The sequence below is a fragment of the Acanthaster planci genome, linkage group LG05, assembly GCF_054643075.1.
Source record: "Acanthaster planci isolate LZ-2023a linkage group LG05, COTS_SCS, whole genome shotgun sequence".
In the NCBI taxonomy this organism is placed as follows: domain Eukaryota; kingdom Metazoa; phylum Echinodermata; class Asteroidea; order Valvatida; family Acanthasteridae; genus Acanthaster; species Acanthaster planci.
In genome coordinates this window covers 15,746,295-15,760,622 of record NC_141781.1, presented here as the reverse complement: position 1 = coordinate 15,760,622, position 14,328 = coordinate 15,746,295, and the positions used below count along the sequence as shown (strand labels likewise).

The window sequence follows — 14,328 nt, the reverse complement described above, 5'->3', positions numbered from 1 at the left end:
CCGCACATTCTGGGCTCTTTTACAAGGCTGCAGGCCTGGCTGAAATACTCAGGCATCAATAGATTTTGTCTGTCAGGGAAGAGCGGACACCAGACAGTCCTTCACGTGTTTGTATTGTCCAGTAAATGAAGATTTTTAAAGAATTTTGAAAACAGAAAAAATGATAATTATTCCGGACCAACATCATCAACATTGATAACTGCCCCCAGCAGCAAGTGGTTAAGAGAGAAATGAAATTACCATCACGCAAGTTGCTGAACCAGGGGTGGGAATGTCTCCATTGTTCTAAAAAGAGCTTGAGTTGGAACATAACAAAGCTCTCAAGCTTAGTGATGGGGACTACAATAATGCAATGACCATGTCCACTCAGACAGAGTAGGCAAGGACAGAGTCGACACATGGACAATATTGGAACTGTATCGAGAAATGGATGGAGTTTGGGATCAATGGAAGACTGATCCAGTTTGTCCACCTGCAGCTGCAATATTACAGTTTTTGTAGGACTTGCTTGACACACACAGCTTTCAGTAAAGTGCCTTGAACACATGATCAGCTCTCTTTTATTATGTTGCCACAAATGGGAAGCCTTCTAAAGAGAACCACTTAAAGGATATTTATGAAAGTCATCTATAATATGCATGAAACATTGCCCAAGAACGTCACTTGGAATGCTGATGTGGTATTAAAGTCTCTGAACAGTCTTTCACCTTTCCACGCAGAAACTTTGCCTCATGACACGAAGAAGCCTATATTATTTACCCTACTAGCTATATTATCTGGGCAGAAACAACAGATATTACATCTTTTGGATCTAAGGAATATGAAGCTGTAAAGCTACATGCTTCTGAAATTATTTTCAAATTAGGCGATTCTAGTAACAATTTTGACCTGGAGTTCATATGAGCCAAGTTTCTATTTCTGGATATAGACCAGATTTGGGTGCCTGTTTGTGATCACTGTGCTGGAGGAGTACTTGAAACAAAATCTGCACATTCACTGATATGATAGAAAAACATTTGACAAGTGAAGCATTACACAAGGCTGTTTCAAGATGGATCAACGAAATCTTGGAAATCGGATGTGTTTACACCCCAGCTAGTGTATCTCCAGTTTTTGGTTCCAATTTTTAGCAGAATCTGCCCTTATATGTGGTCAGGGCAGAAATCAACAAAAATGGACAGTTTCACTTAAAAATCCACCTTTTTAGTATAAGTGAACATACCCCTCTCATTTGCATTGAATATATGCAAATTTTGTTTCAACATAATCAGGACATGCTCTTTTCACTAATGTGAAGATTTACCTTTGTGAATCAAGAGTCTGGATGACCTTTGACATGCATCTGTGACTTTTGACCCCATTTTAACAATAGTGTCATTTAAAAAAATTTCAAACCAAATGTTTTTGAAAGTATAGTTCCTACTCTTGAAGAATCCGCATAAATCCTTCCAGGCATTTTAAAATAAAAAATGTTATGGCAATTTTTCTACAATTGTTCAGCTTAGAATGTCAATTTTGTTTGTAGGCCTAATACAGGAAGTTGTACCCAAGCAATTTATGCTCTTAAATGAAATTAATAAAGTTTTAAAGGGTTTTCGGAGCCAGAGCAATCACACTCAAAATTATCACTTCATTTGAGAAGCTGTTTTAGGAATGTAATTGAGTTTGATGAGGGCTGAGTAGCAGTCGTGTGTTGACTGGGCAAAATGTAACAGCCGAGGGTGCTAAACTGCCACAATTGAGGACAAGTTTACAGTGTGACTCTCAAAACTGAGTTTCTTTCACTCAGTGATTATGAGTAGCATGAAAGAATTTTGTGTTTTGTCGCCACCTGTATGGGTAAAGCAGAAATTTTTTGGATTTCAGATGGGTGTCAAGAGGATTTAAGGTTGGCATCCCTATTCAAGGATTTTGTTCCAGTGATTGGTCTTGTGTTTGGAATGAGTAGACATGGTAGGATAAAACAATGGCCCAATTGTTCACTGGGAAAGTACGTCAGTGAGGTACACTTATGTTCTGATAACACTCAGCATTACTACCCAAGTGATAATAATTACTGTTTACATCTCAGATTGGGTTGTGAAACATTTAGCAGTGCATGTAAATCACATTACCAATTATTTGGAAAGTTGCATTCAGCTAATCAGCAGAAGTGCTGTGATCCCCTCCAGGTACACACGAGCCTGGTGCATTCCAAAGGGTTAAGAGTGATAACATTATAGCAGTTACAGACATGTCAATATCTTGGTCATATACATGTACCTGGAAAGAAACTCTACTGCAGTTGTCGATAGTCAGTGTACAAGCTTCTGAACCTCAAACATCTTCAAGTACTGATTCATCTGTTGTTGATGAACCATCAACCAGTCATGCCTATCTATCACAAACACTTCTGGATTTTTAGGACTGCATACAAAATTGACATACTCTAATCAGAACTGTGGAAACTGCCATCGATTCTGATTTCAAAATACCCAGAGAGATTTGAGCGGATTCTTCAAGAGCAAGAACCATACTTTAAAAAAATTTAATTTTAAATGGGCCGGGTCAAAGATCCATGTCAAAGGTCATCCTGACCCTTGGTTCATAAAGCCAACTCTTCACAACATCAATGAAAAGGGCATTTTCTTATGATTATTCTGATACCATTATGAGTATAATTATTTTGATGGAAAATGAGAGGGTTATGTTTCATTTTTACTAAAAGGGTGGATTTTTAAGTGAAAACTGTCCAGTTTTGTTGATTTATTGATGCCCACAAGCACAGATATTCTTTTAATCAAAATATGAAGACTTAAAGTCAAAAAGTGTGTTGGTCTGACATGGAATGACCAATATTCTGTCTTTACTAGGTTGTTCATCCTCCCCGTCCATGAAGCCATTACCATGTTGCTGTCAGTCTGGGCAGAGTTCCTACTAAGATGTACAAGATCTCACCACAACTGGCCACACTTTCCCAATATTTTTAGGACGTAGTAAGACCTTGTTTGAGTGTGATGGCGTTAAAATCAATGGCACAGTTGTTACTCATCAAAACATTTCCACCATTATGCTAAATGCCTAGTTATTGATATTCTGCTTGTAATTAATCATGTGTTACTCACACTAAAGCCCTAACAAGACTTAAATGGAAAAATGTTCATTGAAGTTTTGTTATTGCAAGTTAAAGAATCAGCTGTCATCGCTCTAAGCCTCTAATGGAAAATCCGAGTATTTATTACCAAAGTGAATTAGAAAAATTGAAGAGACTTAGCACGAGGCAAAATCTGATTATAGTTTCACTGAGCTAATAAAAATACAAAGAACTACCCACATCTAGCAATGCAGCGCAGATGAAAATATGTGAAATTTCCATTTGTACGTAATTCTCTCCACATGATTGTCATCTAATTTTACTCTAAAGGCTGATTGGCAAGGATGGGTGCCACCCCTCATAATCCCTCAATATTTTCATTAGCTCAGTGAAATTATTGCCCACATGTTTCCACAGCCATTACAGTCCCTAATCCTCCAATTTAAATACCCTATTACATACACCCTCTGGAGTTGGGCATAAGTTTAATTTTGTCCATTACAAACAGTTCATACATTGTACCCACTACTGTTAAGTCTGTGAGAATTTTTGTCAAACTCTGTCAGTATTTAAACTTTCAATTTTGTTTTAGTTTTTTCTAGCTCAAGGTCTTCCTGTTTAACTTTGCAGAGCCAAAAGAACAGCATTCATAAAATTGTGGGGATGCTCATCAGAACACACCAAGAAGACAATGCAAAACATCAGCACATCATAGGGAACCATGGTCATCATTCAAACAGATTGCGGGACTTTCTTCTAGGGACTACTGAGATGTGCTTTGTCACCCTTGAAATTTTCAATCACCCCGTGGATTGGTCAGGAACTGCAGTTGGCTATCATATGGCCACAGTTACCTGCACGTACATGTTAAATATGGAAGGATTCATGCACTCTGGCGTTCATGCATTCATTTCTCCACACTGTGTATGACATGGTGTGAACCCCTAGCATCTTTTCTCCTAGTGGCAAATACCTTAGTGTGGTACATTTGTGAAATTAGTTATTAGTAATGTTGAACATTGATGGATTCTTCTTGGGTAACCCTGAGACTAAAACAATTTAAGCACTGGATACATATGCAGATGAATGTTGCAGGTTTAATGATCTGAGCTTTACTTGAACATTTAGGTGCATGCAGATGTTATTTGCATGATGTTCTGAGTGCAAACTGGCCATGCACATTAACATGAATCCCTTTCATTTTACCATTATATCTGTAAATGCTTTTGTTGTGTTTTTAGGGGGGGTTGGTTTTGTTTTTCCTTGGGTGGATGTTAATTTTTTCAATGTTAATAGTAATTTTTGTACATGTATGCTAACCCTTGATGTAGAAATACGTCCATCAGCTAAAATTCTGCTTCATGTGAGCAATGGTGTTAACAGGAGCAGGAAGTGGATGATGGTGGGCGAACAGCAATATGGCCTTATTCTGAATTACTGTATTCTTTAACAAGCATTTATATTGCATTATATAAATTGATGTCGTTGCTGTTTTGTGGACAAATACAAGGCTTAAAATTTGTTGTATCATGCAAATTAGACCCCAAAAGCCATAGTAAAAAATGAGCAATAATACATGCGTACTGAAATACAAGACTGTTCCCTGCCTAATTATTTACATACAAAGTTTTGATGTAACATATTGCTTAAAGCCATGTGGGCCAGGTTGGTTTACTTAACAGTTACATCAAAGGCAGGAACTGTTCTAATTTTGCAGGACTGACAAATACATGTACTTTTTGCAACAAGGACTTCAGTGTTTGCCCATTCCTCCCCAAAAAATGGAGGGAAGAGAAACAGAAAATAGAAAGGGGATACAAAACCACCAATTTGCTTGAAGTGTTTCAGAATGGGCCCTTGTTAGTGGTTTTCATTTTGCTGCTCATAAGTGTTTGCCACCCCCTCCCCCTTGAAACAAACTTGAGGATGTCCATGAAGTTATGGCAATGGGATAAATACTGATTGAAAGACATGCCCCGCCTTTCTGTTTTGTTTTGTGAATTCATCAATGTGGGGATGAATTTACATTATTTTGTTACTTTCATTGTTTGCTGTGGACACTGGAAACTCTTTATGTGGTCAATTTGTGCAAACAGACGTCAAACTTAACTGCCATATTGCAAAAGGAAAATCTGTTAGAATATCTTAATAGATTTGTTTATCAAGCCTGAACCGTAATTCCAACCTTGACCCTGTACGTGTATTAGCATAACTTTTCTATTTAAAACAGAATTCCTGTAAAGCCAAACCATGCCCATTTGTATATACAACTGATGCCAAAGTGTATGCTTTATAATACATTAACCCTAACTGTAAGCCCATCACTGTCTGTTAAATTGACACGCAACCCTCTGACCCTGTCCATTAAATTTTAATACATCCTAACATCACCGGCCAGTCTGCTAAAATTACTTCTGTATACATGTACTTAGCTCTATGCCCACAGGCCAAAAGGCTTATTGATGGGACCTTTTTCTAAGAGTACCCATACTCATACAGCTTCATGTGCCTGGTCCCTCAGTCCAAAATTTCAAATCCCCAGTTTTTCTTTTTGTGAAATTTTGTTGTCTCTACTGTCCATGTTCATTACAAAACAAAATCACTCCAGGTTGTTTTAGCCAGTGGTTTAAACCCAATAGCTGATGCATTCCAATAGGCCTTTGTATTGGTTTCTGAAATTGCTTCCATGTCAAATGTTGGCTGCTGCCACAAATGCAGTGCTACATGTACGTGTGCATCAAAATAACGATCTACAACATAAAACTGACCACTTTCTGAGGTAGTAAAAAGGTTTTCCAGAAAACCTGGTTAAAGCCATCTTACGCATAGTGCCACAGTGCTGCAGATACTGAAACTGAATTTTAGCATGTTTGTGTGGTGTGATTGTTTCCCAATGCCAAAACTATATATATTGTCAGTTCCAAGTTGAATGGTTTTAACAGATGACGCCTCAGATAAATAAGTTGAAAACTATTGGCAAATGTGAGGCTTAACAAAGAATGTGACATTTCTCAACCATTATTACAAAAAATAACAAATTATTAAATGTAACAAATCTCTGTAAACAATTTTTGGATAAAATACGTATATATCAAGTGATACCCGTGGGTATGTAAATGAAAGACAAGTTAATAATAATGAAAAAGATTCCTGACCCTCAAATCAGAACAAGGTGTCAAACCAACAAAGTGCCTTTTCTCCCTGGCTGTTATTCGTTTTTCAAAGTGCTTTTATATGATCCCCTCATTGAAAAGAATCATGGGTTTGTTTGTATAGCACACACACAAGTCAGTTTAATTCACTCTATTCTCCCTCTGTGATTGTAAGAAAGTCCCTGTCTACTGTCTACTGACCGTGCAATAGTTGGTAGGGCGCCCTCAGTAGTTTGCTCATTCTCGCACCGTACATTCCGTTCTAAAGTCAAGTTTACCAAGCACATTTCCAATCAAAATACCTCCAAATTTGCCCTTACCCTGCGTTACTGACAATTGTGAGTACAGCCATATGTTCTTTAATGTTTATAGTATAAGATCATATAGTGATTCTTGTGCTATTATGTAAAATAGAGGAGTTTAGAGTACAAACCTTAGCCTTAATCGGGGACAATTGTTGCAACGTTACATATACAATTATGTTGTCTTCTAGTGGGCACATGTACGTGCATTCCAATTAATTTATTAGTATTTATTTCTGTTTATTCCCCAGTCACCACGGTTTCCTGTTCCATTTATTTCAAAGACTTCATCACTGGTTTCAGCTCCACCATTCCATTCACAAAGCACAGTTCCCCCAAGATTGCTACAGTATCCTGGCCAATTGCAAGTCACCACCCCCTGTTTCTAATTATCTGGGTATAATAAACAGCCAGTTTCTTCATTAAACCATCCTGCTCCTCACTTTAATCGCTGCCATAGAGTTGTTGTGCTACCCTTTGAGCTACGCCTCCCTTTCCAAGTGAACCTTGTCACTTCTTCACATGGTCCTTCAAGCCAGACTTTCACACAGCGACCTATGGATGACCTCGAACAAGGAAACAAAGAACTCCAAGAGACGGCATCCACGCATGATGTCCGTCCCAGAAGGAAAAGAAGGATTCCTGGGCATCTTGATGACTTTGTTGTCAGCTACAATGCCCAGTCCAAGTCCAGAGTTGACAAGAATGAGCACAAATTGGATTCCTGCTCAGATGAAGGCTCTATAGCGTCAAGTCACCATTTGTCAATTATACTGAGCAGTGCTCAGGAAGCCAGGCTGGAAGAACAGAAGAAAAGACAACATCTGGAGGAGATGAAACATCAGCTTCAGGAAGAGAGCCAACTGGACGATGAGTTGAGGAGACTTGATGATGTTGCATATGAGGCATGGACAGCTGAAGAAGAGGCACTTGCAGCTAGAAGACGAGCAGAGAAAATTGAGAGGCCCAGGACCGGCGAGAACAGCTGAATACACAGCTCTCTGGGAGAAGACGACTGAGAGAAGCCGACCATGAGCGACAGAAAGCCCAACTTATTACGTCCATAACTGGTGAAACTTCGCAGCAGTCAGGTGACACCTTGCCTCAGCCACAGACACTTCAATCAGAGGTTTCCACTGTGTCCCCAGAAGAAAAGGCACAATCCACACCCAATGAGGCCCATGCCAAGTCACCTGCCATAAGCAGTGAAAGTTACCCAATGACATTTACCACCTCTGTAGCTAGCACATCTGTGACCTTTTCTCTTCAGCATGCTGCAAGGCCTGAATCTCATTTACCAGCTACATAGCCTCTTCTCCCCTGGGTGGTATAATTCCATCACCAGGTGAAGCCCCGAATCCTGCACCACCAATCCATAGTGCACCACCAGTTGTTGGGCAGCCATTCCACATGCTGACATTCCACCCTTCGTCACCATTCATGCCTCAACCCCCGCAACCTCGACCAGATTTCTCCATCGTGTCTGCCGAAAAAGGGCACAACCCACATCAAATGAGGCCGATGCCAAGTTACCTGTCACTTACATGTCTACCACTACTGTAGTGACCACACCTGTAACTTCTTCATTTCAGTGTGCTTCACTACCTGAATCTCCAGCACCAGCAAGACAAGCCATAGCCTCTCATCCCCTGGGTGGCACGTCTCCTTCGCCAGGTGCAGCTGTGAACCCTGCACCACCAATCCCAGTGTGCCACCAGTAGCAGGGAAGCCACTTGTCACCCCACCATTGCACCCAGCTTCACCAGTAATGCCGAACATAACAGAACTATTGATCGCTTCATCTTATGGCGTGCCCCGTCCAACCTCACCACACTTCACCACCGGCAAGGTTACGTGACTTTGCACTCCTAAATATGGCCCTGGACAATCTTGTTAATGTTCATCCACACCTCACCGAGCAGTATAAATATGAGATTCTGCTTGGGCGTCTGGGGGGGGGCAATATCCTGAGGTTGGCCGAGGCATATATGCATGACCAAAACCATATTCAGCAGCGCTCTGAGCCCTCAAAGACAAGTACGGTCAACCACGTCAGCTGGTCCAGAGTGAGATAGGCATGATCATGAACATGCCTTTTGTCAAGTTTGGAGACTACGTAGCCTTCGACGACTTCGCGCTTTCAGTCCAGTCACTGGTTGGAATGCTTCGCTCCCTAGAAGGAGAAAATGGCTATGAACTCAAGTGCGGTTCCAATGTGGACCGACTGATCTGCAAACTACCAACAGGATATCGTGATAGATTCGTGGAACACTGCATCAATTGGGGCATTCTGAAAGAAGACTCCAACCAAACCTATACCCTAAACCATCTTGCTGACTGGTTGCAAGTACAGTCACCAGCAAAGCGGATCACTGGTCAAGCAGCAACAGTCTACAAAGAAGATAACCCCAGACAAGAGAGGAAAGACAAGTTTCCCCGCAACCTTCACAACAGTCACCATCAAAGGACAAACGTAAAGCCTTCTGTCCACACTGCAACAACCATGACCACTACTTGAATGGTTGTACTGAATTCAAGGTACTCAGTAACCAGCAAATAATCGAATGGCTGAAGGAAAAGTCCAGATGCTGGAAATGTGGGCACACCCATAAACCTGAGCAATGTACATTGAGAAAACCATGCAACACCTGCAAGGAGATCCACTTGACTGTACTGCATGACACCATTCAGCAAGAAGCAAGCAGAATCTATACTGTTGGAGTGATGACTCAGATGACTTACCTGGACCGGCCTCTGCGTCCCATAATGTCACGTTAAAGGTCGTTCCAATCACTTTCCATGGTCCTGCTGGCAAACTTGAAACACATGCTGTGCTTGACGATGGCTCCATGAGAACAATGGTGCGCAACCATGCAGTCCAGCAACTGAACCTCACTGCGAAGAAAGACTATATACTCCTATTGACAGTTCAACAACTGCCTTTCCAATGTGAAGGCAATCGGTCAATTTCCAAGTGTCCACAAGGAACATCCTGACACCAGGTACAACATAAAAGGAGCTTTCACCGCTGACAGTTTACGCCTGTCAGAATATACCTATCCAGTTACAGCTCTTCAGAAACGTTGGCCCCACTTACGTGGAGCTGCACTGTCTCTGATCAACAACGCAACTCCCTCGATCCTGATTGGCTCTGACTACTCCGACCTGATCACCCCACAGCAACCTGTGAAATTCGGCCCCAGTGGAGCACCAGTGGCTGTATGCACCAAATTGGGTTGGACACTTCAGGGACCGGCTGGAGTCCTGAAGGAACAGTTCTGTGAGCAGAAGTGCTTCAAGATTACTATTTGTGAAGAGAACCATGACCTTATGCAGCAAGTTGAGAGATTGTCGAAGGCCGATGTGATCCCTTACACTAATGAGAAGATTGTAACCCGTTCCAAGCAGGACCAGTATGCTGTGGAACTGCTTGAAGCAAAACAGTTCGCATTGAAGAAGGAGGAGTTCTGGGCTATGCCACACCCCTCTTGCGCAGGAATGATGGAACCCACTTCCATGCAGGCAAAGAAGCAGTTTTCCCAAACCTGAAACATACAGAGAGACAACTCCAGAAACAGCCTGACCTTGCTAGGATCCACAAAGAGCAAATCCAGAAGCTACTTGATGCAGGCTACTTGAGAGTCCTCAGTGATGTAGAAGCCCAGCAGACTGAGGAGTCGTGGTATTTTCCACATCGCATTGTTGAAACTAGCGGTAAGCCACATTTGGTGTTCAACTGCTCATTCGAACATGATGGACAGGTGCTGAACAACCATCTCCTATCCGGACCCAGGTATGGACCATCCCTCCTTGGAGTCCTCCTCAGATTTAGGCAGCACCTAGTGGCAATATCTGGGGATATCCAAGTAATGTTCCACCAGATACGTCTCCTACCAGCTGACAAGCCCCTCTTGAGATTCATCTGGCGGAACATGGACAGTATCTACGCCTGATGTCTATGAGTGGCAGGTTCTTCCGTTCGGCACAACCTGTAGCCCCTGCTCCGCCTCATTGGCCCTGCAAAGGCATGTACTCAACCACCAGAAGGGCAACGAAGAGGTCACACGTGCTGTCCAACAATCCTTTTACGTAGACAACTGCCTGGACAGTCCGCCCTCGGCCAAAGCAGCTAAAGAACTGGTCATGAAGATATGCACACTGCTTGCAATAGGTGGCTTCAACATTCGCCAATGGGCAAGCAATATCCCCTCAGTGGTAGCAGATCTGCCAGCTGCTGCCAGATCTGACGGATTTGACCTTTGGCATGTCTTTGGTCAGAGTTACACACCCGAGGCCACACTTGGACTGCAGTGGCAGTGCGATGCAGATGACCTTGGCTACAAGCACCGACCCATTGCTTACCAAATGCTCAACCTCAGAACTGTCTACAAAATCATGGCCAGCCAGTATGATCCAATTGGTTTCCTTGCACCATTCACTGCAAGAGCTAAGGTAATCATCCAGGATCTGTGGAAGTCAAAGAGAACCTGGGATGACCCGATAGAGCCTGGAGATATCCTCACCAGCTGGCATACATGGGAACAGGAACTGGCTGACCTACCAAAGCTTCGACTGCCAAGGTGCTACACACCACCTGAAGTTGACACCAAGACGACCAACTGAGAAGTCCACATCTTCAGTGATGCCTCAGAAAGAGTCTATTGCTCAGTCGCCTACCTGCGCACTGAAGGTCACAAAGGAAGCATCCATACCAGTTTCATTCTCTCACGTTCCAGGGAAGCTTTCCATCCCAAGGTTTGAACTTTCTGCTGCACTGGTCGGTGCACACGTGGCAGATTTGTTCAGAAAGGAGTTGACCCTTTCCATCCAGAAGATTACCCTGTGGAGTGATTCCACTACAGTACTACGCTGGCTGAAGTCCGACTCCTGTAGATAAAAGGTGTTTGTCGGGACATGAGTAGCAGAGATACAGTCCCTGAGTAATCCAGAGAATTGGCATTATGTTGACACAGCCAACAACCCTGCAGATGACATCACTTGGGGTAAGACCGTGTCTGAACTCTCTAATGAACAAAGATGGAGAAATGGCCCATCCTTTCTGTCCTTACCTCCTCATCGCTGGCCGGCAAGCCCCTTGGTCGACAAACAAGAAGACACCATAGAACTGAAGGGAGCAACATTCTGTGGAGTGATCACCGTGAAAGAGCCCCACTTGCCAAACCCAGAACAGTACCGCAGTTGGAATGGCCTCATCCGGGCTTTCAAGGAGCTTCATGACGCAGCAGCAACTGCTGACATATCTCCTTCAACACTGGTCGAGAGGGAAGAAGCCATCGAGACCAAACTTTTGTTTCAGGTACAAGCAGTTGCCTTCTGGGAGCAGGTTAGCACAGCTCAGCCCTGAGCATGATGAAACCTCTGGACTGATCAGAAAGGGAGGCCAATTGCGACAGGCAGAGGACCTCCCCCGCGAAGTTGAGCACCCAATCATTCTTGACCCGAAGCATCATATCACCAAGCTTCTTATCCAAGGCTATGATCAGCGACTCGTTCATCCTGGAGCTGAACGTGTTCTTGCCGAAATACGGCGGAAATTCTGGATCCTGCGAGGCAGAGAGGCAATTTGTCAGCACCAGCACCAGTGCAACGATTGCTGCAAGTGGCGCGGTAAACCAGCAGTTCCCAAAATGGCAGACCTGCCCTCTTCCAGTCTCCGTCTCTCCAAGCCAGCCTTCTTCTCCACGGGCATTGATTGCTTTGGGCCAATGACGGTTAAGATTGGTCGACGCACAGAGAAGAGATGAGGAGTCATCTTCAAGTGCATGACCACACATGCCATACACTTGGATTTGTTGGAGATCTTAGACACAGATGCATTCCTGATGGCCTTTTGCCGTTTCACCTCTGTAAGGGGTAAACCATATGAAATCCTGTCTGACTGCGGGACCAACTTCAAGGAGGCAGAAGCAGAACTTCGAAGTGCCTTTGCTTCCATGGCTCCAGATCTAAGCCAAGAGCTTTCCGAACAAAAGGTGCGATTCCAGTTTAACCCGCCAAATGCTCCCCACTTCGGCGGCTCCTAGGAGAGAGAGGTGAAGTCGGTCAAGGCTAGACTCGGAGCTGCTTTGGGAGACCAGTCGGTCGCAGAACCAGTACTCCAAACCGTCTTAGCTGAAGTCGAGGGGATTCTCAACTCAAAACCCTTGGGTTACGTCTCTTCAGATGCTGCTGACGTTGATCTGATGACTCCAAACATGCTTCTTATGAGGCAGCTAGATCCTAACCTTCCACAGGTCGTCTACACCTCCAAAGAATCCATGGGACAAGGACGATGGTGCCATAGTCAGGTGCTAGCTGACCAGTTCTGGGCTCACTTCATCAAATCCTACCTTCCCAGTCTACAGAGTCGGCAAAAGTGGCAGACTGAATCCAGAGACCTGGCCTGTGGAGACGTCGTCATGGTTGTTGACCCCCAGCTGGTTAGAGCTCAGTGGCCAGTACAAAAGATATGTGAGACACATCCTGGCACCGATGGACGTGTGAGAGCGGCCAAGGTCCGAGTTCGTGACAAGGTGTACACCAGACCAGACACCCGCCTGATCCGTCTGCCAGAATGCAAGGACGAGGACTACTGCCCATCTGAGGACCATCCACAGACTGAACACTAACTTCCTTTTTTGGTTTCACATTTAGTACCCAAATGTGGGGGCGGCTGTAAGAAAGTCTCTGTCTACTGACCGCGCAATAGTTGGTAGGGCGCCCTCAGTAGTTTGCTCATTCTTGCACCGTATATTCCGTTCTAAAGTCAGGTTTACCAAGCACATTTCCAATCAAAATATCTCCAAATTTGCCCTTACCCTGCGTTACTGACAATTGTGAGTACAGCCATATGTTCTTTAATGTTTATAGTATAAGATCATATAGTGATTCTTGTGTTATTATGTAAAATAGAGGAGTTTAGAGTACAAACCTTAGCCTTAATCGGGGACAATTGTTGCAACATTACATGTACAATTATGTTGTCGTCTAGTCGGCACATGCATTCCAGTTAATTTATTAGTATTTATTTCTGTTTATTCCCCAGTCACCATGGTTTCCTGTTCCATATATTTCAAAGATTTCATCACTGGTTTCAGCTCCACCATTCTGTTCACAAAGCACAGTTTCCCCAAGATTGCTACAGTATCCTGGCCAATTGCAAGTCACTACCCTGTTTCTAATTATCTGGGTATACCCAGATAATTATACCAACACAACAACTCTATGGCAGCGATTAAACTGAATTAAACCATCCTGCTCATCAGTTTAATAATAAACAGACAGTTTCTTCATTAAACCATCCTGCTCATCAGTTTAATTGCTGCCATAGAGTTGTTGTGTAACCCTTTGAGCCACACCTCCCTTTCCAAGTGAACCTTGTCACTTCTTCACAGTGATCATATCAAGCAATTCCATATAATTGATGCCAAATGGCTCTGTTTAGGTTTGAAAAAGAAAATGTTTGAAAATGGGTAGGCTATTGCAATTGGGCTAAGCTCAGGGGTATCATACCCTGAAATTGAAAAGTAACTGGAGACTTTGAAATATCCTTATTTACCTTGGCAAACTAGTTACCTCCTCATATTTAACAGAAATGTCTGCCAAAGTAATACAATGATCATTCTTGAATTGACGGTCAGTGTTAGAAGATTGCCAGGCCTTTGCTGTTGAATTTCGAAAAATAAAAGATGTTATATGTAACCTTATCCAACATATTTGCCATCCTTTTAGTTTTAAGCCCCTTGATGTTGTCTGGATAGTGCTTGAAACCTTCTAAAAAGTTATAATTGACAACAATTCT

The 14,328-nt window shown here is 43.0% G+C and overlaps 1 protein-coding gene across 1 annotated transcript in view; it reads left to right on the top strand.

Annotated features, from left to right (window-relative positions):
- msh3 (mutS homolog 3) overlaps positions 1 to 14,233 on the top strand; it is a 177,237-nt gene extending 163,004 nt beyond the window's left edge. Inside the window, exon 22 of the mRNA XM_087137219.1 lies at positions 2,853 to 14,233. Within this exon, the coding sequence (XP_086993345.1) occupies positions 2,853 to 2,976 (124 nt within the window). The 3' untranslated portion in view covers positions 2,977 to 14,233. The remainder of the gene's footprint in view (positions 1 to 2,852) is intronic.
- Positions 14,234 to 14,328: the final 95 nt, after the last annotated feature.